Source organism: Gymnodraco acuticeps, unplaced genomic scaffold (genome assembly GCF_902827175.1).
Source record: "Gymnodraco acuticeps unplaced genomic scaffold, fGymAcu1.1, whole genome shotgun sequence".
Classification (NCBI taxonomy): domain Eukaryota; kingdom Metazoa; phylum Chordata; class Actinopteri; order Perciformes; family Bathydraconidae; genus Gymnodraco; species Gymnodraco acuticeps.
Genome location: NW_022990772.1, coordinates 1,144,476 through 1,171,965, shown reverse-complemented (window position 1 = coordinate 1,171,965; position 27,490 = coordinate 1,144,476). Strand labels below are relative to the sequence as shown.

The following is a 27,490-nucleotide window of genomic DNA, read 5'->3' as shown; positions in this document are numbered from 1 at the left end:
CTGTGTCATTATCTGGAGGTGGAGACACGTGGATACGCGACATGGTGAACAAGGTTTAAGTGACGGAGGTAAACAGAGGGACGTGGGGTGAGGAAAATGGGGTGAGTCAGACTAAGCACCTATTATCAGAGCTAGACGTAAGCATGATGACAGCTGTGACAGCCTCACACGCCCACAACACATGACAACCTGCAGCGTGTTGACACTGGAGGGAAATGAGCTGCAGCAATTGGGTGCAAAGTCCACTTCAGACACAAGTACAGCCAATAGAGCTTCAAGTTAGAAATCAATCGGTACAAAGGCTTCATTTTCAGTTTCTATAAATAATATTGTTGTTAAGGGTAACTGGATAGATTCAGTGTAACTGTGACACGTGTAAATGGTTCCAGCAGAGACCTTTGAGGTGAAACATGTCTGCAAACCTGCAGGGTTTGACTCCATGACTTGACTACTTTAGTTTTATTAGGAAATAATTGTGTACTTTTTCAGGAAAGAAATAAAAAAGTATTCCTTTGTTGATAACAATCTAGAAGATGAACACTTCCTTTTGAGTTGGACAATCTAAAACCTACAACAAGCTGGCACAATGTATCCAAAACAAGGAACAAGTTCTTGAGATAAATGTGCCTTCCCTTCTTGTGAAGTTTTAAATCAACTCATATTCAATATGCAGACCCAGATTGTTTTGGACACACCACCTCAAAGAAGCTTTGGATATTAAACCCTAAAGCAGCTTGAATGCTGTTGATTTTCTGTTTTCAAACCAATTATTTATCCATTTATTTCCATTTTTCTTTGTAAACCATAAAATATAATTTGGAAATCGTATTGTTAAACTGAAAAAAAAAAATTAGGAAAAGAGAATGAATGTGACAAGCTTATAGAAACATGAACAAATAAAGACACCAGTGGTTTCTATGGTACCTTTACTCGAGGAACAAATAACATTACAGAGAACTTTGAGAGGGAACAGGAAGTGGATGACCTCAACAGAGCAGTTGATGATTATCACCATCGTTGATCTTTTTACAACCAAACATCATGGTCTACACATGTTCTCCTTACAAAACCAATTCTTCTTTGCAACTTTATCAATGAGTAAACAAATTCCTGTACCGGGTCAAAAAAAGTCCAATAAATCCATCGTAAAAAAAACAGAGATTCTCTAGATTTTCTGAGATAATTGAGAAGGAATGAAAAAGGTAAAAGCAAGGACGGTTAACAGCATTGATGATATATTTGGTTTAAATTGACTGAAAGGTAAACAATGATCACCGGTTTGAAAGTAAACTCTAGAAAGTGAATCTACACAGAAAGTTGTAACATGCAAGACACTGGTTTTAGTGGCAGCCACTGCAAACAGACAGAATAACACATGAGAGCTGAGGATACGCATGGAAGAGGTGACCTAAAGGCACATGGTTAGAAACTGGCCATAAAAAAGTGTATTGGATGGAACAAAGTGACATCAGATGATGCACAATGTTGTTATCGAAAGTGTGAATTATGGAAACACTTTAGAGTTCAGGCTATTCACATACCGGCTTAATGTACCCAAACACTTCCCTAATGATTGTTCTCATTAAGAGTGACTGGGTAAACTGACTGATACACTGGTTGAACTGATCCTTTAAAAAAACAAGTGTGTCTTGTTTGTACATTTTACAGCCATAACCTGAACACTACAATTGAATACATTTAAAGATTTGTGTCATACACACATAAAAAAAAGAAAATGTAATATCAGCCTTTTTGTTTTGTTTGAATTCATTTTAAGTGCAGCCTTCAAATACCCAGATCGGTTGAACTTTGACACACAGTACTTCATATTACCAGTAACAAAAGAGCTTCCCTCTCCTCCCTTTACACCAAAGATGTAGAAGCAGTCATGTGATAGTCAGCATCCATGTGATAGTCAGCATCCATGCGTCACCAGATGCAGCCTGAGAGGATCTTCAGTAACGGAGACGCAGTCTTGAAGCCTGGTAGTTAGATCGAGCACCCGGAGCCACGCCGTTGGTTACGATGATACAATCTTCAAAAGGAAGTGGGCTTTGATTTAGCTAACAGGCTTATTTTGCACTTTATTTAAGTTGAAGGGAGGAGTGGGGAGCGGTCCTCAGGACATTTTCCCAATCTGGATCTTCTTCCAGGCCTCTGAGGCGGTGAATATACAGGAGTCGATGATTCCTGCCACTGTGAACGTCCCGCCCACGATGGCACAGATCTACAGAAAACAAGTCTGTCAGTCTCGCTGTTTCAAATCTTTGAGGTTTTCTTCTGTTTTTACAATGTCAGCTGCTTCTCATTTCATTGTAATTATAACAATACACTGGAATGTGCTGGAATCCAGCAAAGAGTCCTGCTGCAGCTTGTCTCAGTCTTTAACCATGACTCATGATCCCACTATGAGCAGCGTCAGGTCCTAACTCATGCCTGAAGTCATGATAAACCTAAACAACTGAAAAGACAAATAACGGTTTAGCTCATCAGCCAGGCAGCCAATTTAATCCTGACGCAGTATCAGTCAGCAGGAAACATCCTGGTGAGGTGGTTACAAGCTCAGCCAAAATTCCTCAAATGACGAAGTCAGGTATGGAGGGGGCCAGAGAAAGGAATTTAGAATGTAATAGAAATAGTTTTACAGTTTTTCTCTTTTGTAAAGTTGTTGAAAAAAGCCAGGGTTGGAGTTGTCCCTGTTTCCAGTGTCTGAGCTAAGCTAAGATGGGATAGCTGTAGCTAGCTATATAGCTATAGAAATCATTCATGTGAGAAACTACAGTAAAAGTCTAAATAAGTATAATGTTGTATAATGTGTTTATAATTGTTATGCTATGACGTTTGTATTTTGTTTTTGTCTTTTCTGTTGTTTGCTTTGTACAGCCCTTTGAGGCATTTTTTGTGATTTGGGCCTATAAAACATTTAGATTTGATTTGATTTAAACTTAGTTGTTTGAGGATGTCCCAATTCCCAAAGTTTGTAATAGCAATATGTTTAAAGCCTCAAATCACAGTTTCACTATTTAAGAGCTTTCAAAGACTTTGAATTAAACTGAGTTTATTTTAGTACTTAGAGGCAAAAGATCTTTATATTCTGTCAAGGCTCTGAGAAGACTTCACTCACTGTTGTGACGAAGCGGTAGAAGGGCTGTCTCCTCTCCGTGTACTTCACTGTGATCGGACTGAGGTCGTATCGGAACCAGATGGCTGGGATGATCCTGCCCGTGTGGCTGTACGCAACGTATTCCTGGACGGGATGACAAAAAGGAAAGTGTTACAAAACATTTATTGAGTGTTGGAGCTGCGCCTGGGGAGAGAAACAGATTCATTTAACCACGAGACGGGTAAATGCCATTATGTTTAGAAATCCATTAAGCACAATCTTTTATTTCATCCTTATCTCCAGCGGTGGTGGGTTTATGAGTCGTTACAGAATTGGTTTCAGATAAAGTCATAAATGCTTCCTTGTAAATGAATCTTGGATGAATTAAAGTAATGAAGTCAGCAAGAGGAGGCTACAGTCAATTGATGTTGTAAAAATCACGGCAAAAACACAACCAAATTCACCCAAAGGAACATTTAGAGCATTGAAATGTCCCTCAGCTGAACGTTGACGATGAGATTCGGGAATATTCTGCTCACTGCCTCGTTTCACAGCTGATCTGCACGGTGATTACTCCAAACCCAGCTGTCAGTCAGTTCTAGGAAGTGTGTTTATGGTTTGTTGACATCTGGGGAGCCTTTCCAGTCAATAGGGGCGCGCTTTCACTTCTGGGTGAGTGCACAAGTTAACACGGAGATATATGCTCCAGCCATATGCTGGGATGGTCAAGCTGCTGCCTTGACACTTGCAAAAACAATGCATGACACGGAGGGAAAGGGAAAGATGGAGAATAGGAGAGAGACGGCACCTTGTTGGCTACTGTGTACTGGTAGGAGAACCTATGTTTGCCTGTCAGGTCTTCATACACCGTTGGAACGATCTTCAGTATGTAGTCGTGTGACGCCAGAGCTGCAAGAGAGAAGCAGAGTCATTTCAGTAAAACATTTCCAAAAATGGATGTAGTGTTGATCATGACGCAACTAGCTGGGACCTTTTTTTATTTGAGATGGAGTGTCAGCTGTGGTTCCACTTAGGATTTGATACAGTGTCTCATTTCATTGCATCACCCTTGCATAAAAGTCACACACTGGATTAGATGACTATGCAGATACGTACGATTGGATGACAGCCGATTAGCCCCTCCCAATGCATTAAAGGCTCCTTGGACTTTTTTGACCTGTGTGACAAAAGGAATCTGTGTTTAGCCTTGGTACAGTATATGGTATCTGTTTCCTGGGGTGTGTTTGTCGTGCGTGTCCTGACCTGGAGCTTTTCTCCAAACACCAGCTTGTGGATGTTGTGGGTCATGTCTGGGCTCTGGGGCTGGGCTGTGGCGCTGTGTGTCGACACATGGAAGTTTCCTGGTACCTGCAGACACACACGTACACACAGGCAGCTAGGTTTAGCTTAATGAGAGCACCTGCAACACATTTGGTTAACTAATGACCAAGTCTGAACACACACAGTTGGTTGGAAACTAAATGGCCTTTACCTCCGAAGGGAAAAAGTATTTCCAAATATATTCAGCGAGCAGGAGTGATCAATGTACAACAGCAGGGTTAATCATCTTAAATAGCCACGAAAGACTGACGCACAAAGATGGCGGTGGAGGCAAACGGGGCTTCACAGGGCCCAGACTGCAGACGTAACTCAAGCTGATCCTAGGGCTCTTCCATTTAGCATAACTCCATTTTAGACTGGAGGAGGAAGACTATGTTTAACTCATGTGCAAGACAAATAAACAACCAGATACTTCAAGAGCCACCAACATACTGGGGCTCTTATCCGATCCATCATCATGTAATAAATGGGCACAGAAAAAAGCTGACTTTATTTTCTCTTAAGTCTGAGTGTGTTATTCTTCCTCTCCACTGTGTGATGAGGAGGTCTTACTTTGTTGATGGTGAACTCTCCTTCAAAGCGACAACCGCCCCCCTGGTTGAGAGGAATCTTCATGGAGTTGTCTATGTGACCGACCTCGTGGCGGCCCATCTCATCCTGGATGTCCAAACCCACCACTGAAGACACATGGGAGTTCATTACAAAATAAATAATAAACTCAAAAGAAAATTTAATTTATTTGCTAGTTCAAACTTTGACTGTTTTCACTGATAAGAAAATGAGTCTAAAATTAACTGCATTACAAAAATTACTTAACCAACTTATTAATTTAAGATTGATTTAAGAAAGTGTACATGTTTTGTTTTATAATTGCCATGAGTGGAATAAACTAATACATATAAAATATAAATATAATATTAGGCATAAATCCAAATCCAGGTAAAAAATAGTTCAGTACAAAATAAATACATTATTTTCACTTTGATTAGACAACATTTAACTTCTATACCAAACATATGCAGCTGTTTTGTATTTGAATCCTGATCTTTATATAAAAATGTAAATTGAAACATAAAATCAAAATAATTATATACACTTAAATTATGAGCTTACACAAGATCTCACACACACAAAATCACTTTTTTTTTTTTTTAAATGTTGCTTTTCTAGAAATTAAATACATAACTTCACAGATCTTTGTATGACTCTTTATGAACTAAATGATGAATAGGTTATCAAATAAATTATACACAATGAGAATTATCAGTTGCTTTTCTTTTACAGCATCACAACCAAACAAACACAGCTTTTATTTGCCGGAGGAATAATAAGAGAAAGTCTGCAGAGGGTGACCCACAGAGTAAACACGCAGAGTCCAAACAGACCACCTATCCTGCCTGTCTGTGTTTTTCCATCCAGCCCCCCCCCCTCCCCTCCTGCAGGCCGGCGTGTGTTCGCACCCTGGCAGTGGCCTATTTTCAGATCCGGCCTGTGCTGTGAGTTGGCCATCAGTGCAGGGGGGGAGACGGGGACGTGTGCTGGACCTGTACTAAAAGCTCCACATGCCGCCCGTCTGACCTTTGACATTCAAGACATGTTCGACCCCCCCACTCCGTCTATCAAGGTCTCAAAATACAGCGCGCGGACATGAGATAAGTCTGCCCCTGTGAGCTGGTTATTTCTCCTTTTTAAGACATTTAGAACTGGAAGTGTGTTCATGTAAAGCGGGATCGGGGGTGGCGGGGGGAATTATTATAAGGTTACTACACGTGGTTCTGCTTTTCCATGAGGTCACAAATCGAGACCTGGCAACCCGTAAAGGTCAGTGGAGGGAGAAGTTTAAATGTCTAGATCCAGAACAGCACAGCAGAGTTGATAAATACTGTAGTAAAAAAGGGATGGTAATGCCAGCTTTTCCATGATGAAAAGATTTCTCGCGTCAAGGCAAGGCAAGGCAAGTTTATTTATATAGCACCTTTCAACACAAGGCAATTCAAAGTGCTTTACAAAAAATGAAAGACATTAAGAAAATGGCATTTCAAATCAGTAATTAAAAAGAAAAGATAATAAAATAAATATTAAAAGAAAAAAATACATGGATAAAAGTTACAGTGCAGTTTAAGATGTGAATAGTTCAATTAAAAGCAGCGACAAAAAGAAAAGTCTTCAGCCTGGATTTAAAAGTAGTCAGAGTTGCAGCGGACCTGCAGGTTTCTGGGAGTTTGTTCCAGATATTTGGAGCATAATAACTGAACGCTGCTTCTCCAGTGTTTAGTTCTGACTCTGGGGACAGAAAGCTGACCCTGAAGACCTGAGAGATCTGGATGGTTCATAATTTAGCAGGAGGTCAGAAATGTATTTTGGGCCTAAACCATTCAGTGCTTTATAAACCAGCAGCAGTATTTTGAAATCTATTCTTTGACACACAGGAAGCCAGTGTAAAGACTTCAGAACAGGAGTGATGTGATCCACTTTCTTAGTGTTAGTGAGGACCCGAGCAGCGGCGTTCTGAATCAGCTGCAGCTTTCTAATAGATTTTTTAGTGAGACCTGTGAAGACACCATTACAGTAGTCGAGTCTACTGAAGATAAAAGCATGGACACGTTTTTTTTTTTTTAATCCTAGATATGTTCTTTAGGTGATAGTAGGCTGATTTAGTAACTGCGTCAGGGAGATTTGTGTCAGGGAGATTTGTAATGGATGACAACCTGATGTACAATATTAACTCACACTAACATTTCTACTCATTACATGCAGCTGCAGTGTGGTTAGAGCAACATGTTTAAGCTGTGATTTAAGAGGGCCCCACATTTCTGCAACCAAAAGTTTAAATTGTGCAAATAAACAAAACCGCCATACATACAATCACAGGGAGCTTTAATTGGACACGGCATGAGAAGGCCTTTGTTTAGGCATGCCATGAGTGAGACGGTCTAAACACAGGGCCAACAGCTGTGTGTCAGCATGCCAAAACCTCTAACCTCTTTGTTTTTCACACAAGCATTTATTAGCGTTGCCATTTTTGGATATCGCTTGAATCGAACAAATGTGTGTTTTTTCTGTGCTGCCTGAGCCTCTGTAAAGTGTGTCATTGGGCATAGCTTCTGACGGGAGTCATGGGTAAAAAATAACCAATGACTGCCCACTTCTCTGACATCCGATGCAGCAGAGAAGCCAATGGAGGCCACTCAGATTGCGCCAGTGTGGCAGAACCAGATCAAACAGGCCTGAAATCTGCTGTTATCTAACACACACATAAAAACAAACCATTATGAGTCTACTTCTTTGTCTAGGGCATCACTTATCTTTTGCCAATATGCCGTGTAAAATTATAGGGCATGGTGGGTATGATAAGGTCTGATAAAAGGGAAAAACAGAACATGAGAGCGCATAAACAATGTGAAAAGAAAAACACACAAACAGAAAGTGTGATGCAGAGAAGAGGTGTGTAAAGTAGTGTATATGTATATATTACGTAAATACTCACAATCACAGTGTAAGTTTGGCAAACTGACGTTTAAACTCACTTCTATCTTCCCACCACTCTCTTTATCAGGATCATCCACATACAGTTCATTTACACTGTAAGGCACAGAGAAGGAAAACAAATGGTTAGATGAGCTCAAACTGAACATTTAATGAGAAAGAACAATCATTTGAGTAAAATAAACTGCTTTTTCCTCCTACAATACACACTGCTTTAACAGTGGAGGATACATCTTCTGCCAAATTAGAGTCATTTCCTCCCTGCTTACACCCCACCTGCCGGAGTCATGCCTTAGTACACATTTCTAAGAGGCTGACGCACACACAAAGCCAATTTCCTGAGAGAAGAAAACTGCCTCTGTTCATTGGTTATAACACATCATCATAATGAGGGCATTGACATTCATGATTAAATCCCCGTCTTGTAAGTTTCAGATAGCACGTTCTGTGCCCGTGTGGCAACAAAGGAACTGTCCTCTCGATCAGTGTGTGTCAGCCACAGGATATTACAAGATACAGCCCTTATTCTGAGATGTGATTCTCGATACCTACATTTCTGTGGCTATGAATCCGGTCAGCTCAGACAGGAACAGGAAGAGAATGAAGAAACAGCAGAGGATGGAAACTGTGGGCAGAGAGGAAGAAAGTTAGAATGAATATTAAACTTAAGTCCCTGCTGATCCTCTGACGGCATTTATTTCCCATTCATCCCAAAATCACACTGGCGCTTCAAAGGATGATGCAGACCAAATGAGCCGGGCTGTTCCCGCCTTTAGGGATGGTTGACCTAAGTTATTGATATTAATGAAATCAGAGCGGCCATAAAAGTCCCTAAATAGCCGTTACACTGACGGTGTAAAGCCTGCATTACGCAGGTTTTGAAATACTACTCGAGTCATTACACATTAAATATAAGCTAAACAGGCGGACATTACAGCATATCTGCTTTAAAGGGGTGAGCTAATGCTAGTCCTACAAACAGCTCCTTTTAGGTTTCCTTAGACGAACTCACACACCGTTAGTCACTCATACCGAACAACTCTGATAAAGAAGTTTTAAGGATTTAACTTGAAGCTAGACAGAAACCAAATTAGGAATATAGACCTTTACGTATATGTATTTTAGTTCAGTCTGAGCCTAAATAAAGCCTGAGCTTAAAAAAGAGAAGGCTGTCTAACCTATCAGCCAGAGGGTCATGCAAAACGTCGTCATGTGTTAGATAAATATGGAGGGAAATGATCTGTGCTGCGCAACATTGGTCTATCCGGTGTGGTGAGAGCCTGTCAGAAAGCTCTCACTCAGCAGGTGTAGCGTGTTTATGTGGCAACTGCCTCCTAGGACCTCACAGTCACATGACCTTGTGGTTGGCAGGCCAAACCTGCGGCCTGTGAAGGCTTTACATAAGGTAACGTTTAACCAACAAACAATAGGGAGTGTCGCTATGACACATAGGTCACCAATTCAGGCTGATGAAAAGACTTGTACAGTAATTATTCCCGGGCTTCAAAGGGCGAAACACTGGCACTGGATTACTAAAGATCAGTGTAATAATGGTTTGGACTTCAAAAGCTCCGTAATGGAAATACTGACTGAGTATTGAGTTGTTTTAATTTAAACTTGAGCTCATCCTTCCGATTGCTCACACATGGGATGAAAGAAGATTATAAAGTAGCTTATTTATATTTCTCAGACCTGTGACAGAAACAATCAAATACACTAACACCTAGTGGTGTAAAGTAACTAAGTAGATTTACTCAAGTACTGTACTTAAGTACAATTTTGAGGTGCTTGTATACTTTACTGAAATATGTTTTGCTACTGTGTATACTCCACTACAATTCAGAGGTAAACAGTGTACTTTTACTCCACTATATTTATTTAATACCTTTAGTTACTTTACAGATTTTGATTATTGATGTGAAATATAATCAATATATAAATCATCATCACACTTAAATCAGACTTTAGTTCCACCTGGAGTAAATTAACAAGCTACCCTGCAGTATACAAAGTCATTAAAGCTAGCTGAATCTTTACCAGCTTTGATAACACTTTAATGATTAATCATTATAATCAAAACATATCATATTTTATTATGAAATAGGCCAATCTGTAAAATTAGTGCTTTTGGTAATAGTAAATGTTGATGCTAATACTTTATCTTGATTAACATTCTGAATGCGGGTATTCTACTTGCAACAGAGTATTCCTACACTCTGGTACTTCTACTTTTACTTAAGTACAAGATCTGAGTACTTCTCCCACCTCTGCTAACACCACAAATCGGTCTGGCACATACAACATGTGCATATCTGTAATCAGATGTGCCATATAACTCCCAAAGGCTAATTTCCCATCACACCGCACACAGAGCTGCGAATGTTTTATCAACACAGGCAGGACAGAAAAAGTGATGACAGAAAATCCATCAAACAACAGACTGATACATTATGTTCAAAGCTACAGGTTCGGAAACCACGGTGGCCAAAACAGAGTTATTGTTCACAGTAAATACCGTAATAATTGAACTCAAAGGAATGTGGCCCTAAGAGAAAATAACAAAAGCAGACGGGGTCAAATATTTGGCCTTTTGTGAAGAGGGGGAGTCGAAAATGTGAGTGCCGTGGGTTATCTGACCTGCGGTGGGTTATGTAATAACAGTCGTCTAAAATCCTAATCAACCCTGTGCCCTCACTTGTAGACAGTGGATGGAGACAGGAAGGGTGTTGATTGTGCACAGGAAGTACTTCCATCCACTTCCTCATTGTTCAAAACTCTGCGGATGTGGATGGCAAATCCATTTTCTTCCATGTCATCCAGGAAAGTGTTTATAATGTGTAGAAAAATGCTCACTATGCACTGATTATTATATATTAAGATGTTTATCTTTTAAGATTATGAATTTACAATCAGTTAACTTTTTCTAATAATATATCATTTTTTTCCCAAAAACTCTATAATCTTAGATACTGTGTTTTGTGTACAAGATATTTAGCTTTAATGCCAAACTTTTTTGGCTTTTTTTTTCAACACACAGGGGACTGGATTGGAACCCAAAATGATCACTCCTTGACACAGGAACAAAAACGGTTTATGAAATCAAACGAAACCAAAAGATTGACATATTTGCGGCTGATTCATCATGACATCAGTTTAAATTGATGTTAACACTACCTTGTCATTGATTTATACATAAGTAATGCTAGTAAATGACAGATTGGAGCCAAAAATGTGTCATCAGGAGTTTTGTCTTGCCTCAAGCAGTGAATAATCAATACAACTCACTGATTACACAATGACTTATGGATGACGAATAAACACAACACATGACTTGACAGGAAAAGCATTTAGATTTCCACTGATAACTTCTCGGGCCCGAGGTGATGGCTGAGCACGATCTTTAACATTCTTGCCATACTAGTTTGTGCTGGAACAGGTTGGTCCCTGTGCTGAAGGACTCCGTCAGGACGTACCTCTGCGCTGGGATAGGCAGGCGCTTCAACTACAGCTCCGCCCTGGCCTGAAATATTCCTCAATACATCCACCTCTCAAAGCAGTGAATGGTTCCTCTTTCCATTTACCTTTCATTGATAAGTGTGTATATAATATATCTCAGGTAAGTAAATAGTGTGTCTTCAGTCCAGCAATGGTTATTAGTGATTGCCATTTAGGAATAGGCAGTATATATAGGATGATATTTGATAGAACACACGCCTATCAATTGAATCAATATCATTATATGGATGAAAGCCTGTTTTTTTCACTGTTCTTTTCCCCCAAAAAAAACCTTTACAATATCGTGACATCACAGCAAAACGCTTGCTACCACTCAAGGCTAGTTAGATTGCAAAATGTTTTTATAATGAATCATTAGGAAATAAGAAAACCTTTTGGGTACACACTTTCATTTTCTAGGTAAGAAAATGTATATCACTGTCATGTCTAAAAGCTAAATGCAAAGCTATAGCCAGCTTAGCATAAAGAGACAGCTAGCCAAGCTCCGTATAAATCATCTTATTAACACCTCTTAAGCCCAATAATAAACAGGAGTTTACAGAATTTAAAAAGTGTAGACACGACATGGACACAAAACATGTTTTTATGAGGCTAGAGCCAATAGCCACTTAGCAAAAAGCACATTCATTCTTACAAATTAACACATCACATTGAGTTAGTTTAATATGCACATAAACCAAAGTGTAAGAACCTCAATAAAACCCCAACTTGTTATTTGGTGTGGTGTTAATATGTTATAAGCTGCTGAAACATGGTGTGTGGTATCAATATCTTCAATGAGGGGATTTTAAGTTTGTGATTGAATCGTAATGTAATTGTGTTGCATTGTTGGAGAAGCCTGTGACCTAAGATTTTCAACGACATAATTACTATTACTACTAGCTATGTTAGTTTGACAATAAAGAACCTTGAATCAAAAAAATATCCTTATAGCACCAAATCTAACCATATAGATGTGGACAGGTGGACATCTTTAACTTGATAACGTAGAAGCTCATCATGTTGTGGTGAAGGACTATACTCACTGAAAGCTCCTGTGTATGTGGGCTGGGTGAGATCTTTTGGCACTTTCCTGTAGATATCGAATCTGAGAAGAGAAAGGAAGAAAGAAAAGGGAGGGGGGAGTGAGAAAAAAGAAGAGAGAATGTAAACACTATGTGCTGAGAAAAAGGCACATGCTGTACCCATAAGGCAGTGCAATATTACGGAAGAGTGGAAGAATGTTAGCTCTGGACCAGCGCCATCACACACAGGTCCAGACAGCCAGCCGCAAAACACACACACACACACACACTTTTGACAGGGTTACACCTCTTCCTTTGAATGAGTAATCTGTAATTCTGACCTGACGCTAACAAAAGTCTCTGACGCTCAACAAATACAAATGATAACACAACGCCAACATTAACACACAACACTAAAAAGACACACACACACATCATAAACACAGCTTCAAATATAGAGGGTTGGATCTTCTTGTTACCATACAAAAATGAACAGTAACACCAGAAGTGAAGGTGGAGGATGAACGTGTAAGACTAGGGCTGCTCGATTATGGCAAAAATCATAATCTCGATAAGCTGGGTCAATAATTGATATCACGATTATTAAAAACGATTATCCATTTACTTTGAAAACATCAATTTATTGGAGAAAAAAAATGTGAACAGTATGTTTTTAACAGTTGATTACCCTGAACTTTAATTCAACTGAAAAACCAATAAAAAAAAAAATTCTTTGAAAAAAATAAAAAGTAATAATAATAATAAAAAATAATCGTTTTATTTCGATTACGTTGTTTTCGTAATCGCTGCAAGCCATAATCGTAATTGCGATTAATTGAGCAGCCCTAAGTAAGACTGCTGTTTTTTGTAATCATCTAAAGCTTTAACTTGACATTTTCGTGTCTACATTTGAGATGTACGTAGATCAGTGAATCAGAAGCGGAGGAGGATCATTGCAACCTGCGCCAATCGACTCTCTTATGAAATACTCTTGTTGCCTATTTGGGGGAGCTGAGAAGGTGGGAAAAAAGCTGCGACTCAACACCAAAACTATTTCAGTTCATGAGATCATGCACATGTCCTTTTTGGGGCAGTGAAACATTTTAAACCCCAAACCCCTTCGCTCACAAACCCCACCCACCCACTCCTCCATCCCCATGTCCTTCCAGAACTCACATCTGCTCACATTTCTTCCACCGAGCGTGAAATAACCGCAGCTGATGTGGTCATGGGCGGGGGAGGAAGTACGGGGGGGGGCTTCCTGTCCAGCCCTGACCCCGCTGCTTCTCGTGTTTTGCCCCAGCTTTCACTCCTAGGTTTTCATCTACATCTAAACAATCCTAAACACCTCTTGACTCTTCCTCTGTCTCTGATCCACATCCATCGATGACTTTCTGAGTCCCTGTCCCACTGGTGTGAGGTCACTGTGTGCTAATAGCTGGCAGGGTGCAGAGAGAGCTTCAGAGATGGGACTCAGGGAGGGGTCGCTCTGTTTGAGGATCAGAAACACTTCTAGAGTGACATACTTCCTGAATGTCAGGCTTGAGGGAGGGTCTCTTTCCTCTTCACGTCCCCTCCACCCAGCCTCAGGACTGAGCTCCGGAAGAACCAGACAGGTGGAGCATCGCGATACAGACCCCTGTCCTGTGAAAACCCTGAAAGTCATGTTGATTTTCATCTTTCTCTCTTCAGTTCAAGGATTATTCACTACATACGTTAGGGCTTTCCAGCATCTCAGATAGAACCTAGAGCCTGTTTACGAATACACGGCTTTATACACAATATGTTGAGATAATTTATATGATATCAAGCAAGTATACTTTGAACGTTGTATGTGACGGGACTACGGATGGAAATTAGCTCAAGGCTAAAATCCGGCTCATTTACATTTGAAAGCATTATTTTGTTTAAAATGTTCATTAATGTGCATTGTCCCGGTTCAAATAAACGATTAAATGAACATGATTACCAATTTGTATATCAATTAGTATTAAGTTATTCAGACATTTTCATTAATTTAAATCAAATTACATGGATGTCCTCTCTTATGTTTATAATCTCTTATTGAGTTTTTCTCAAAATAAAAGTGACTTGAGGAATGATGTTGAAGATTGAAATCTAAATAATGATCTGTTAAATCACTATCGATTGCCTAAAAAGGTTACAAACATCAGTGGTCTCTCCTAAAGCCCACTGATGAAAGCCCTTTGTTTGCAGTATTACAAATGACGTGTCTGTTGAGACATATCTGTAAAAGCACGTAAACTTTGAATTAAGATTCCAAAACACACTTGCAACTACAGCTTATCACCTTAGACACGCCACGTAGAACGGCGTTAGAGATTGTAAGTTTAAATGGATTTGACGTGTATTGCTTTCAAATGAATACATCTTGGAAGTATCAATCAGCCACAAAGATATATTTAATTGTACGTTTAAAATCATATAATGTTTTGCACACAGCACAAACAGCTGATATACTTTTGAGACATGTTTTTGGCAGTCTATCTCCGAGACAAGATTATTAATAGTTAGAGAGACCCTCACATCTTGCTGTAGGATCACAAACCCTTATTTTTAGGCGACAAAGTTTCCCTCCGCTAATGGCGAATGTGAGCAAGGAAACAAAATCTAGCTCGTCTGGTCACTCGAGACGCGAGACAGAAACTGATGCTACATGGGAACTCTAAATAGTCTCAAATGCACCTTACGTCTGTCCACCAACAGTCTGGATATATCTAGACACAAGGTCTGAATTACACTTTAAATTAAGGGCTGGAAATAAGGACAAAAATAACAAAATGGCATAACTGAACTATCTTTGTATTGACATTAGAGTAAGTAACATATCAACTTTACAATATATGGAATACTTTAAATATTTGAATGATAGGACTTCTATCTAGATTTAACACTGTGCACTTCAGTCACATTAAATGTAATACAGTTATTTTAAAAGTACAGTGAATCATCATTTATATTATTGCAGAAGAAAATATATCTTCATCTATGACATCGATATACTTTAGCTTACCTAAACATATATAATTTAAAGTATATAATTAAATATCACTGAAACTGAATGACTTGAAATATAGAAAAAAGGTAAGTTGAACACAAAATAAAGAATCCAGTAAAGTGTATTTTTTGATGCATCATTTAAATGGGCATATTCAGAGTGAATGAGAACTCAGTTTTACTTCCTCTGCTAAGAACACATTGTTTTCATGAATACTAATTGTGACTGCTGAGAGTTCACCTCTCGACCCCTCGTCGATGTTTGTATTTTCCTGAATTACAGTCAACACACGTCCCTCGGTCACTTCCCACTGCTCAGTCGTCTGTAAGAAGGGCTCAGATGTTTTGTTTTTAGTAAGGACATGTTGTACCAGCATCTTTCTGTTGACACCACACGGCCGCATTTCAATGAAGGGCCCTTGCTAAATAAATACACCATATCTCACGAATGAGTCATAGCGAGTCAGTGGTTCAGCCCTTTTTATGTTTCGCTGAGTAAACCCACATAGCGGATGTTTATGAATAACGTTCTCTTTCTCACATATGCTCACCTCACATCACAAGCTATAAACAACACATGTACCTCTGACTTTATTTACGTAGGTTCTATCCATTCATCTGACCAAAGTGTGCGTCAGGTATCTAACAGCAAACAGTCACCCAAGATGAAATGATATGACATCTATTGACAGTGAGCATCCTCACTGAAGCTCTAAAGTTTCCATGATCTGATTATCCCCAAAACAAAAACACACTAAATGATCAGGTTAGCCGAAAACACATACCTGTGTGTGTCAATAAATGAGATAATCTGATACAAACCCTTTCATTATTCACTGATTGGTTCAGCAAAGCTGCTGTTCAGTCTTTCTGAATGACGTTTCCCATATTAGAAGCTGATCTATTGATGATACTACTTTTAAGTAAGTAGTCACTGTAATTGCCATTTTAGGTAATGTTTCAAGGAAAAAGACATTCCAAATACATATATAGTAATGACAAGATCTACGGTAATGTATGTTGCTACACTGATGACTAACCCTATTTCTGAGTGGGCGAAACAACTATTTTTTGGTCAATCAAACCATTTCCATTGTTGCAGTGCAGGTTGAGCATGTTCAGGGCATCCAGTCATAAGCATGTGAACGGGACATACACACACACACACACACACACAACACACACACACACACACAACACACACACACACACACACACACACACACACACACACACACACACTACAACACACACACACACACACACACACACACACACACACACACACACACACACACACACACACACACACACACACACACACACACACACACACACACACACACACACACACACACACACACACACACACACACACACACACACACACACACACACACACACACACACACACACACACACACACACACACACACACAACACACACACACACACACACACACACACACCACACACACACCACACACACACACACACACACACACACACACACACACACACACACACACACACACACACACACACACACACACACACACACACACACACACACGAGAGTTACGCCACAGCCTGTATTGAAATTCATTTCGTTATTACAACACAGCTGTGGTCAGTGAGAAAGATGCAATTATTTTGACAGACAGCTCATCTGTGTTATGCAAATGGTCATCATTTTCAACAGCAGTTACCAAGGTGACGTGTTCAGCTTGTTTGACATTATAACATTTACAGTTATATAAAACAGAAAAATCCTCACACTGGAGAAGCTATAAGGGAATGTTTGGAATATGTTGCTTTATAAATTACCAACATTATAAATGAATTAACAAAGGGTCAGCACTAGTATCTCACCCTGGGAATTCACTATGTTGTCCATGTTATGGTCTAAATCAACTATCACTAATTACCAAGAATGACAATCCTGTGCCATTTCTTGTTTATATATATAGTGGTAAAACTCATAGACAATGTATCGATTCAAAGATTAAAAAAACAATATTGATTATGGATTAATTGCTGTACTCGTTTTTCAAGCAACAATTATAAACAAACCCTACGCAGTCTCTTGTTAATCAAATATGAAGCTTTGCTGCTTTTCTTTATCTTATCATTATGAATTGAATATATTTGGGTCACAAAAAACAAGACATTTGAGAACACCCACTTGCAGAAGTTGTGAAGGGCAGTGTTTTACTACTTTTTGACATTTGATGTAAAAAATCTGATTTTATTTATTGATCATGAAAATAAATCATTGATTGCAGCACTAACACTTTAAGTTGCACTCCGATGTAAGGATTGTGTATATGATTGCAACACTGTGAGTTTGACAGGAGAGCAGTCAGTATCTGGAACAGCCCTGATTATGAAGTGACTACTGAGTGCAAACATCCTGTTCTTCATTTAAATTAGGGTGCGCTCTATTGACAGTTTCAACAGCATAGGTGAGAGTATTAGCTCTGTGCCTTCAGCCCAAGTATCTATAGGTTAATGGTCCTGTCAGTCAGGTGTATTTTCGACTGTACATTTTCTGTTTTAATGTGTATTGGTGGCCAATGGATCTTAATGCTTTGTGTTGTGTACTGGGATAATTGTCAAGGTTTGATTTGTGAATAAGACTGAACCAGACCATCACTTTTTGCTTATGCAGCTATGGCAAAACTGTAGTGGACTGTTCCTTAATGCACTACCGTTATCAGTTTCAATACTTGCAAGTGTTAGGATGGATGAGGAAATCTGCACATGCGCAGGCATAAACCTACACAAAAACTGAACTAAATCTGAGCATGAGTGCACAAACTATACCCCCCCGCGACAATGTAGCCCATTCATGCCAAATGTGAATCAACACTGTTACAACTTCGCTCATTAGTAGGCGATGCTATGCCAACCATTAATTCATCCAGAAACACACACACACAGACTGTAAAAAACCCGCCACCGCCTCTCCACACCTCTCACAAAACAACCGGAAGCTCCGTACTCACCTCCTAACATCGAAAGGCATGATGTTTACACGTTTGACAGGGGGATTAGCAGACAAAGCTACAAACAACAGGCTAACACACAGCTCTCTTCTACCGGTGGTTTATCGGTACCGGGCTGACGTCAGCTTAGGACGCTTTGCAAAATCTGATTGGCTGCGAGCTACTTCCTGTTCGCAATGATTCTCTTTCCTGTGAGAGCACTGTATCGTTTTTATGGCTTTGCGGTCGTTGAACAAAGTTTGCTTTTATAAATAATAATGGAAGTAACAAATGATATTGAAATTCAATCATTTTTACATTGTTTTATTAATTAAAAAAATATATTTCACATAATATTTTACCTACTAAATTACTTGAATTGCATAAAATAACTTGTTTTTCTAATAAGAAATAGGTCATTAATATTCTGTGAGTTTCTGAGCAATAGTGTTTTCCTCAACAGTATGAATGTATTTTTTAATGGAATGTGTGCAAAAAATAACAATGTTACACAGAGAATGAGTGATTTTTAATCAAATATATCTAGTTTATTTCTATATAGTGCCTGAACAGTTTAATCATACTGGTACATATTGGGTCATGTATAAGTGTGTATTAATGTATTTGTTACTGTTACTCTTCCAGTGAAACATTTGGTTCAACAATATAGTATTTATTTACTGTACATGTGTACATAAATAAATACACATACACAGTTTAAGCATAGACATAGTAACAGATAATTCACGGACATACATTATAATGATTAAATTACGCAAATAATATAATATATTCTATAGTTGAATTACGTATATATTTTTCACCTAGTTTGAAGTAAAGAGTTACCAACTAAATTGTCATTTAAAATTAGATTTGTGTAGGCTTGAGGGAACAGATGAAATAACATTAAAATAACAATATAAAAGAGAAATTATATAGAACAGATCTTTCTTCATGACTTTTTGCTCATACTGTTTACATAACATACACATGATGTCAGCTAACATTTCAACGTTCGCTCAGTGAGTCAATGTTTATGTGGCCTTGAACAGCAAACCATAACCTTTTTGAGAACATCTTTGTTTAAATTACTTTGTTGATCTAATGCCCCTGTTGGCCCCAAACACATCCACTACACTGTTTGGCAGACATACAACAAGTCTAAGAATGTCAGAAAAAGCCTGCTAATAGATCATTAACAGGGTCAACTTGTACCAGTCAAGATATTGTAGTGCTTGTCAAATTGGGTAAGATCAGAATGGTTGATTGACAGGTAAATTAATTTTCTGCATAATATAATTTCAGCAATATTAAAAGATTCACATTATTGGTTTCCATTTGGACCTGTATCAGATATTGGACTTTGTGTACCATCACAACCCAGAAGCTTGGAGCTATACGTCATGTTAAGTTGTGGTGAAACACAAATTATACTCCGTTAGTTATGTTTTTCCCATGTCTATTTTTATTGATCTCCCCACACTCTTGTATTAACGAAACAAAAGTTTTTTTGGCTCACATAGCGTGTCTGTTGTTGAGACATACAACAGGATAGGCCCTGTGTTTTCCCAGTGATGTCTCAGCTGTTGCCCCTAGTGACAATGACAGTAAGCAGGCAGGGATGACAGCAAGTGACAGCAAAATGGACCACAGGAAATGCCTCTCTGCCGTCCTCTCTTTCACTTCCCTTTCTGGATGAGAACTACAGTTGGTTACAGGCTATTATTATGGGAATTCAAAACAGAGCAACAACTCAGGCTCTATTTTCAGACCTGTGTTCCAATATTCTGTCCCGTAAAGTACAGCCAAACCGGGTTTTGATTCTCACTCACAGAGACAGATTTGCACAGATAAATGTTGTCATACAGAGAACAGGAGTTTTTAGAAAGACAAGTTTTGGTTTCATTCTTGATCTTTTTGCTGATCATTAAGACCAAACAGCAAAAAATATCTCTGTGTTTCTTTGATGAGTGCTTATACTTATATTATACTGTTTGACTTGTGCATTCAAGCTTAGTTTTACTTTTCATGTGCATACCGAGTCATTATATATATAATATAAGGATATTAAATAAAGTAGTAGGCACAAAAGTGATACCTAAATAGAATAATAAACAGGTAGAATAAGAAATATCTAAATACAGAAAATAAAAACATAATAATAATATACATTTTTATTTGAAATACATATGTATATATATAGTCCAATATACTATTATATATGAATAAATGTAGGTAAGCTGTTTGTATAACATTTTGGAAAGCCTCCATATCACAGTAGAAAATGCTGTGTATAATGAAGCGAACATTTTCTGTCTGATTTCTTTTCTAAACTTCAGTGAGTAATTCCCTCACTTCATGACAGGAGTGAAGACGCATTTGAGGACAAAGTGTTTAGGAACAGACTGTTTTCAGAGCCTTATTCGACCATCCTTCCCCTTAAAGTGCGTAACATTCCTGCTTTGAGGCATGTGCCTCATTGACTCATCTCACAGGAGTGTGAAGTTAAACCGGCTAGAGAGTTTTTACACTTTGTTGTGATTGGTTAAGTTTCTGCCCTTAGAACTTCCCCACCCTTCCCCCTCTTCCTTTCTCACATCTATTTCCCTGTGCCTGAGAGTCAAAACAGCATGGATGTGGATTCACTGGGCTGAAAGTCCTCAATTGTTCAGATTACAGTAAAGTGTGAATGATGTTATGACCTACATACAGTAGTGAGTGTCGGCCTGAGCTTTTGGAGGAATAAAACCTAAAGCATCTTTTGCCACAAACAGCATGATATGTTCAGATCTAAAGACTTAATTACAATTAATCCGATGTTTAAGACAATAACATAATCTGAGACACACTTGAGTAGAAATTCACTGTCATTTTAGATGGTGCTTTGAGTAGCCTACTACCTGTTTCTAAGTCTGCTTTGTATGCATTTCTTTCACAACAAAACAACCTCAGCGTGTTTCTGCTGTGCAGTTTCAACACACCCTCTTGTCAGTGGCGCCTGTTGTCTGTCAATAATGATCAGCCTGCTCCTTACAGCAGTGTTGCACACTGTGAGTCAGCAAACCACACAGACAAATGAAAAGTAGATCCCAGAGTGACTGTAACCATGTTTGCTTTTTTAAATATTCTCAGAAGTTCTTGGGGGAAACAAAATGTGTCATTCATCTGCTTCAATAAGATCACAAATGAAACAAAATCTGAGAAGCCAAGAGATCTCCATCTGCTGTTTTATTCCTGGTAGACCAGTGTTTTGTTTCTCAGCATGTGGAAATTTACTGGACTTCAGATTTCTATACAGTGATTAGCTTTTATGGTTGGCCTTTGCTCTCGGGGCATTGCACACTATGTACCTGTGACTAATAAAAACAAAGAATAAACTTTTATGGCCCCCATCGCAGATATTTACTTATTATCTTGTTATTGTCAACTCTCAGTCAAGGCAAAAATATAAATCTAATTAAACACTCACATCATGGAAAATGTGGCAAATTCCTTATTTGCTGACATATTATGCAAACAGTTATAATTTGGAAACATGAGATGAATTATACAAGTATTATAAAAGACACAATAAACACAAGAGTTAGACCTCACTCGTGAAAACTTTCCTGACACCGCGCGTGCCCAGGTAGGCCTACGTGCTGTGCGCATGTACAGAAATGTCCCGCATGTGCCCTGCTGCACTCACAAGGGGGGGGGGGGGGGGGAATGACGTCCGCGAGGCTAGCAGGAAGCCAAAGTGGGCGGGATCCTGACGTTGGTGCCTCTCATTCACAAGCACGAGCGGTATATAAGGCTCTTCGAAGCGCTCTTAGACAGAAGCAACTGACTGATAAAGTTGAATAAATTAAACTTTTAAAGAAGAAACACAACTACTGGACACACTTAAGAAGAGGAAAGGACAAGCTTTGGTAGTCCTAAAACTTTTCTTTTCTTTTCTCTAAACAAGCAAACCGGAACAAAGGACTCGCCGATTCAAATACTGCTTTGAGGGGAAACGCGTTTTTCACAACAACCTACACTTCCTGCCGAGCGAGCTTTATGTATTTGGATTTAACGTTTCTATCCCGCCGCCCTACTATGGTCATTATGGAGGTCCCCACCATCGACTGTGCGTCCCTGCGTGGTTTGTTGGAGGGCGCCGGCCCGGGCTGCCTGGTGCTGGACTGCCGATCCTTCCTGTCCTTCAACTCGTCCCACATATCGGGCTCCACCAACGTGCGCTTCAGCACCATAGTGCGCAGGAGAGCCAGGGGTGGTCTGGGACTTGAGCACATTGTCCCCAATGGGGACACCAGGAACCGGCTCCTGTCCGGGGAGTACCAGTGTGTTGTTCTTCTGGACGACCGCAGTTTGGACTTAAGCCAGGCGAAGAAAGACGGCACGTTGATGCTGGCTGTCACGGCCCTACGCCGCGACCCCTGTGGAGCCAGGGTTTTAATTCTCAAAGGTAAGAAGAGTGTATAACTGTTTATAATAGCCTCTTTTAAATTGAAGTTGTCTGAGGTCCTTACCACCAGCTGCTCTTGCAGTAATAAGTAGTGCACCATACTGTCCTAAATGTGTACAATGTAGTGACAGCTTTTTCGTCTTTTGTTTTCTTAGTTGTGTTTTCTGTATTTTACATGTTTGTGTTATGTGTTATAACGTTGCTGCCTTCTTGGCCAGGTCAGCATTGTAAATGAGATCTTATCTCAATGTTTTTTTATCTGGTTAAATAAAATAAATTCACAATAATGTCACTGTATCCTAACAACGGGGCAACACATGCGGATTACAGCTGTCACCATACCAGCTGGTGTTGGAGTAAACACCATTCAAAAATAGCCCCCTGAGCAGTTGTCACCTTTTTGGAGACCCATATTTAAACCTGAATGTGTCTGTGTGCCGTCTGTCATCTAACATAGATGTGTTTTTCTCTGTTTTCCAGGCGGTTTTGAGACATTTTCTACAGAGTATCCAGAGGCTTGCAACAAACCCTCCCCCCCACAAGGGCTCTGTTTGCCCCTGAGCTCCAGTCACCCTGGGAGTGCAGACCCGAGCTGTAGTCCATGCAATACTCCTCTATATGACCAGGTTAATATCTTTCTTATACTATCAGATTGAGTTCCCACTGAATTCTGTTTGTTTTCCTTTCCTGTTGTTGTTTTGAAGTTGACTCAATGGTTTTGTTTATTTGTTTTTGTTTAGGGTGGTCCTGTGGAGATCTTGCCTTTCCTGTACCTTGGCAGTGCTTACCATGCTTCAAGAAAAGACATGCTGGACGTACTGGGGATCACCGCTCTGATCAATGTCTCCGCTAACTGCCCTAACCACTTTGTGGACTCCTTCGTCTACAAGAGCATCCCAGTTGAGGACAACCACAAAGCAGATATCAGCTCATGGTTCAACGAGGCTATCGAGTTTATTGGTGAGTACATCCACCATTTTTTTAGTACCCCCTTCACACCCCCTGCCAAATGTGAGGGCCTATCCTGAGCCCGTTGATGGCAGGAAACACAAACACCCAACCCCCCTCTCCCTTCACAACACTCCTGGATTTGCATTTTTAAAAGTTCCCTCCAAAACCGACCAGCTGGCTCGGCACAGGCTGTTTGCTCCTCCACAATGGTGGTTACATCATCACAACCTCCCAGGCGTAGATAAAGGGATGCCCCCTTTTATTCAATCGCAAGGCAGCGGCCTCAAACTAGTTTTGTAGTGGGTAATGGGTATGCTGGCTGGGCTTGTATGGCTCCCTCCACGCCGCTCTTTGTTCCGGCTAAACAAAAGGCATTTTCCCCTCACTCGCTGTCGGCCTTCCTCCCAGATCAATACCCCCAGCAGGGGTCTGTTCCCCTCTTTTGTCCATTCAGACTGCCTCCTTGGGGAATAACCCCCACAGACTCACACTCTGCACCCCTATTAGCTGTGTTCCTGTGTCTTAATGAGCACTGTTGAATTTAAAAGGCAACTGAAAGTGTTGCAAAGACCTTTGTGTTTTTGCCTTCCTGTGACAGCCAGAGTTTTACCTCCATTCTTTGCAAATGCATTTCCTCACCTGAGGGATGTTTACAGTGAACTAATGTTGCTTTCTCTTCTCTCTCTCCCCTTCAGACTCGGTAAGGAATAAAGGAGGACGTGTGTTTGTGCACTGTCAAGCAGGCATCTCCCGCTCTGCCACCATTTGCCTTGCATATCTCATGCGGACCAACCGTGTGAAGCTGGACGAGGCCTTTGAGTTTGTCAAGCAGCGCCGCAGCATCATCTCCCCAAACTTCAGCTTCATGGGTCAGCTCCTCCAGTTTGAGTCGCAGGTCCTGGCCTCGTCCACCTGCTCCTCAGAGGCGGCAAGTCCAGCCATCGGCAACAGCAGCACAGTCTTTAATTTCCCAGTCTCCATCCCTGTACACAAGTCAGCTGGGCAGCTCTCCTTCCTCCACAGTCCCATCACCACCTCTCCCAGCTGCTAAGGAAGCACAGACTTGTTTTGAACTGCAACACGCTAGTGACTCTTGAAACACACAAACAATCCTGATTCTAAACCATGTTATGGTGATACTGGTATCACTGAACAGAATGGCGGAATAGTATTTGGGGTCGGTTCCTCTGACTGTGATGGCCTCATCATTTCAAAGGACGATACAACTACCATCAGGCAGTATTCATGTTGTACCTCCTAAATGTGAAAGACATCCAAAGTTTAATCTAGATGACTTTGGAAATGGCTGAAAAGGTGGTTGAGATTATTCCTGAAGAGGAAGTAAGAAGTATCTGAATATTCTTTATTCAAAAGACTGATTTTATTTTTTTATGAAGGAAACTGCTTTTGATAATCAAAATGTAAGCAAACAAAATGGAGAGGGCTACAATTTGTCTCAGGGAATCTCTCATATGTCCATTTGACTTTCTGTACTGCTTAACGAAAGTAATGTAATGTAATGTAATAATGTAACCCAAAGCCCAACATGGCAATGGAAGTTACTCCTTCATTTGACGAACAATGAATGTATCCCCCCCCCCTCCCCCCTCATGAATCTTCATGCTCAGTTTGAGGAATGGTTGCCAATCCAAATGCAAATACCTGCCTTTCAAGACTTCATGAAACTTTGACGACCCCGACACATTAGGGGAAATGGACCATTAAATACCTCAAGTTCCTGTACTGTGTACTGCAGCGCTGAGACGGACTCAACCTAAAGCTACTACGATGGGGACACGTAGTCCTCAGAGGCTGCATTCTGACATATTTATTAAACTAAAGTAATATATTTCTTTATCGTATCTATTTTTGCATCTGTTTGTTTAAATGTTGTTTTTATACTGTTTAATAAATCTCATATGACGTTTTTACAAAGTGGAACATTTTCTCCTTCTTTAATATCTTATGTTTGAAAGAAGACAGATTTTTCATGAGCAGGACATAATCTACAATGACTTGCAAATCATTCTAGGACACACACTCAGCTTTTTATGATTGATTTCACAACTGATTGTCTTTCAATAAACCAACACTTTTGGTTAATGGTTGCCAGGTATATTGAGGCAGCTAGTGCATATAACGTATTTATCATAGTGGCATGTCCAGGTTATAAACACTATTGTAATTTAGTGAAAAATACAAAAGTAAATTCATAAGATCATTGTCTCCCAACACTCATTTTAAACTCTATCCGTAAATAAACGTGTTCATTTATAAGGCCAATAAGAGGAATAGTTCAGGGAAACTACTGAACAACCAAGAGGTCAGAAATTATAAAATAAAAGACCATCAACATTTCCTAAAGCTAAACTTAACTTTCATATTGCTTCTTTTTTCAGTCCAAAACCAAGACTTTTAATTTGTAATAATATTTGTGATACTAATACAACCAGAAACATTCACATAGTAAGAACACCTTTAATTTATTTTTAAAAAAGAAACATTTTCTGTTGATGGACTTGTGATTTCTAAAATACTTATATATTTATGTATTAAAGTAAACACTCAAAAGAGCAACACGAGGAACACCATTGCAAAATATGGATCTAATGGCATGTGATATCTGTGTGCACATCCTTCCCAGCTTTGTTCCATGCAATGGAATCCAAGCGTATATTTGTATAATTATTTTTGCCCACATAAGAAGCATGATGTCATGGTGTTGGCCATTGTCTGGGCCACACTCCCTCTCTATGAACCCATCTGAGAGCAGGCCAGCAGCAGGAGGCCTAAAGAATGAGCTGAGGAGCCCTCCCTCTGAGGCCACAATAGGAGCAGCTGCAAGGCGTTTGGGAAAAGTGTGACAACTAAAGAGCATTCAGGGATTATCCAAGTACCGGCCTGGTGTCCCCTGCCTCCCACACCAATGGAGGTGGAGACAGAGACGCCAGTGAAAGGGATAGGAATATGTTTAGGTTGCAAATTAGCCAAAACATTGGCCTTGACCCTTGGTGGCGTGTGAGAAAAAGTTGAAAAACTGTCCTCCAGAAGTGAGGATGATGATACCCGTAAGGCAGGGATGTCCGAACTACGACCCGGGGGCCAAATGCGGCCCACGGACCATTTTGATTCGGCCCTCAGAACATTCTAAAAGTATAATGAAATATGGCCCACAAATGAAATATGTGCTTGTCTTATATTGTACTTCTCAAATATATATGTAAACATATATTACACAGTAGGATTCATGAGTTAATAAGCCAAATGTTTCAAATACATTCAGTCAATTCAAGTTGAAAACAATTTCTAACAAATCTAAATTGATAAGAAAAAAGCCTAATAACTTATTAACATAACAAGTTTGAAATATACCCTTCATATCTCCTCTTATTATAAGCAATCTGAGGCTTCTGTTGTAAGGAATGAGCTGCTAACAAAATAAATGAAACCCTATAGAGAGGTGGGATGTAGCCTGTTTGTTTTCATAAAGCATATTCAAGTTACAAGCATAATTGATTGATTTAGCTGACTTATAACTTAACTTATGAGGCAATATACCTCACCTCTAGTGAGTGGTCCAACCCTTCGTATATTTGTATGTATGTGGCCCTTGGTGAAAAGAGTTTGGACAACC

General features: G+C 39.7%; 2 protein-coding genes across 2 annotated transcripts; one reads left to right on the top strand and one right to left on the bottom strand.

Annotated features, from left to right (window-relative positions):
• Positions 1–909: 909 nt before the first annotated feature.
• ergic1 (endoplasmic reticulum-golgi intermediate compartment 1) lies at positions 910–18,646 on the bottom strand. Its single transcript, XM_034232631.1, has 10 exons — positions 18,477–18,646; positions 12,472–12,533; positions 8,483–8,555; positions 7,932–8,026; positions 4,997–5,121; positions 4,367–4,471; positions 4,220–4,280; positions 3,912–4,012; positions 3,125–3,247; positions 910–2,227 (listed from the first exon to the last, which is right to left on the bottom strand). The coding sequence occupies exons 1-10, from the start codon at positions 18,494–18,496 to the stop codon at positions 2,120–2,122; spliced, it is 873 nt and encodes a 290-aa protein (XP_034088522.1). The 5' UTR covers positions 18,497–18,646; the 3' UTR covers positions 910–2,119.
• Positions 18,647–22,235: 3,589 nt separating this feature from the next.
• On the top strand, positions 22,236–25,797 carry dusp1 (dual specificity phosphatase 1). The gene is made up of 4 exons (XM_034232680.1): positions 22,236–22,905; positions 23,386–23,531; positions 23,646–23,865; positions 24,552–25,797. Exons 1-4 carry the CDS (start codon positions 22,497–22,499, stop codon positions 24,905–24,907), a joined length of 1,131 nt encoding a protein of 376 aa, XP_034088571.1. The 5' UTR covers positions 22,236–22,496; the 3' UTR covers positions 24,908–25,797.
• The last annotated feature ends 1,693 nt before the right edge of the window (positions 25,798–27,490 follow it).

Coding starts and splice junctions, on each gene's coding strand:
- ergic1 (XM_034232631.1), bottom strand. CDS start 18,496: ATGCCTTTCGATGTTAGGAG. Junction 12,534..18,476: donor ATGCCTTTCGATGTTAGGAG/GTGAGTACGGAG, acceptor TTCTCTTCTCAG/ATTCGATATCTACAGGAAAG. Junction 4,013..4,219: donor TAATCGGCTGTCATCCAATC/GTACGTATCTGC, acceptor TCTCTCTTGCAG/CTCTGGCGTCACACGACTAC.
- dusp1 (XM_034232680.1), top strand. CDS start 22,497: ATGTATTTGGATTTAACGTTTCTATCCCGCCGCCCTACTATGGTCATT. Junction 23,532..23,645: donor ATACTCCTCTATATGACCAG/GTTAATATCTTT, acceptor GTTTTTGTTTAG/GGTGGTCCTGTGGAGATCTT. Junction 23,866..24,551: donor CGAGGCTATCGAGTTTATTG/GTGAGTACATCC, acceptor TCTCCCCTTCAG/ACTCGGTAAGGAATAAAGGA.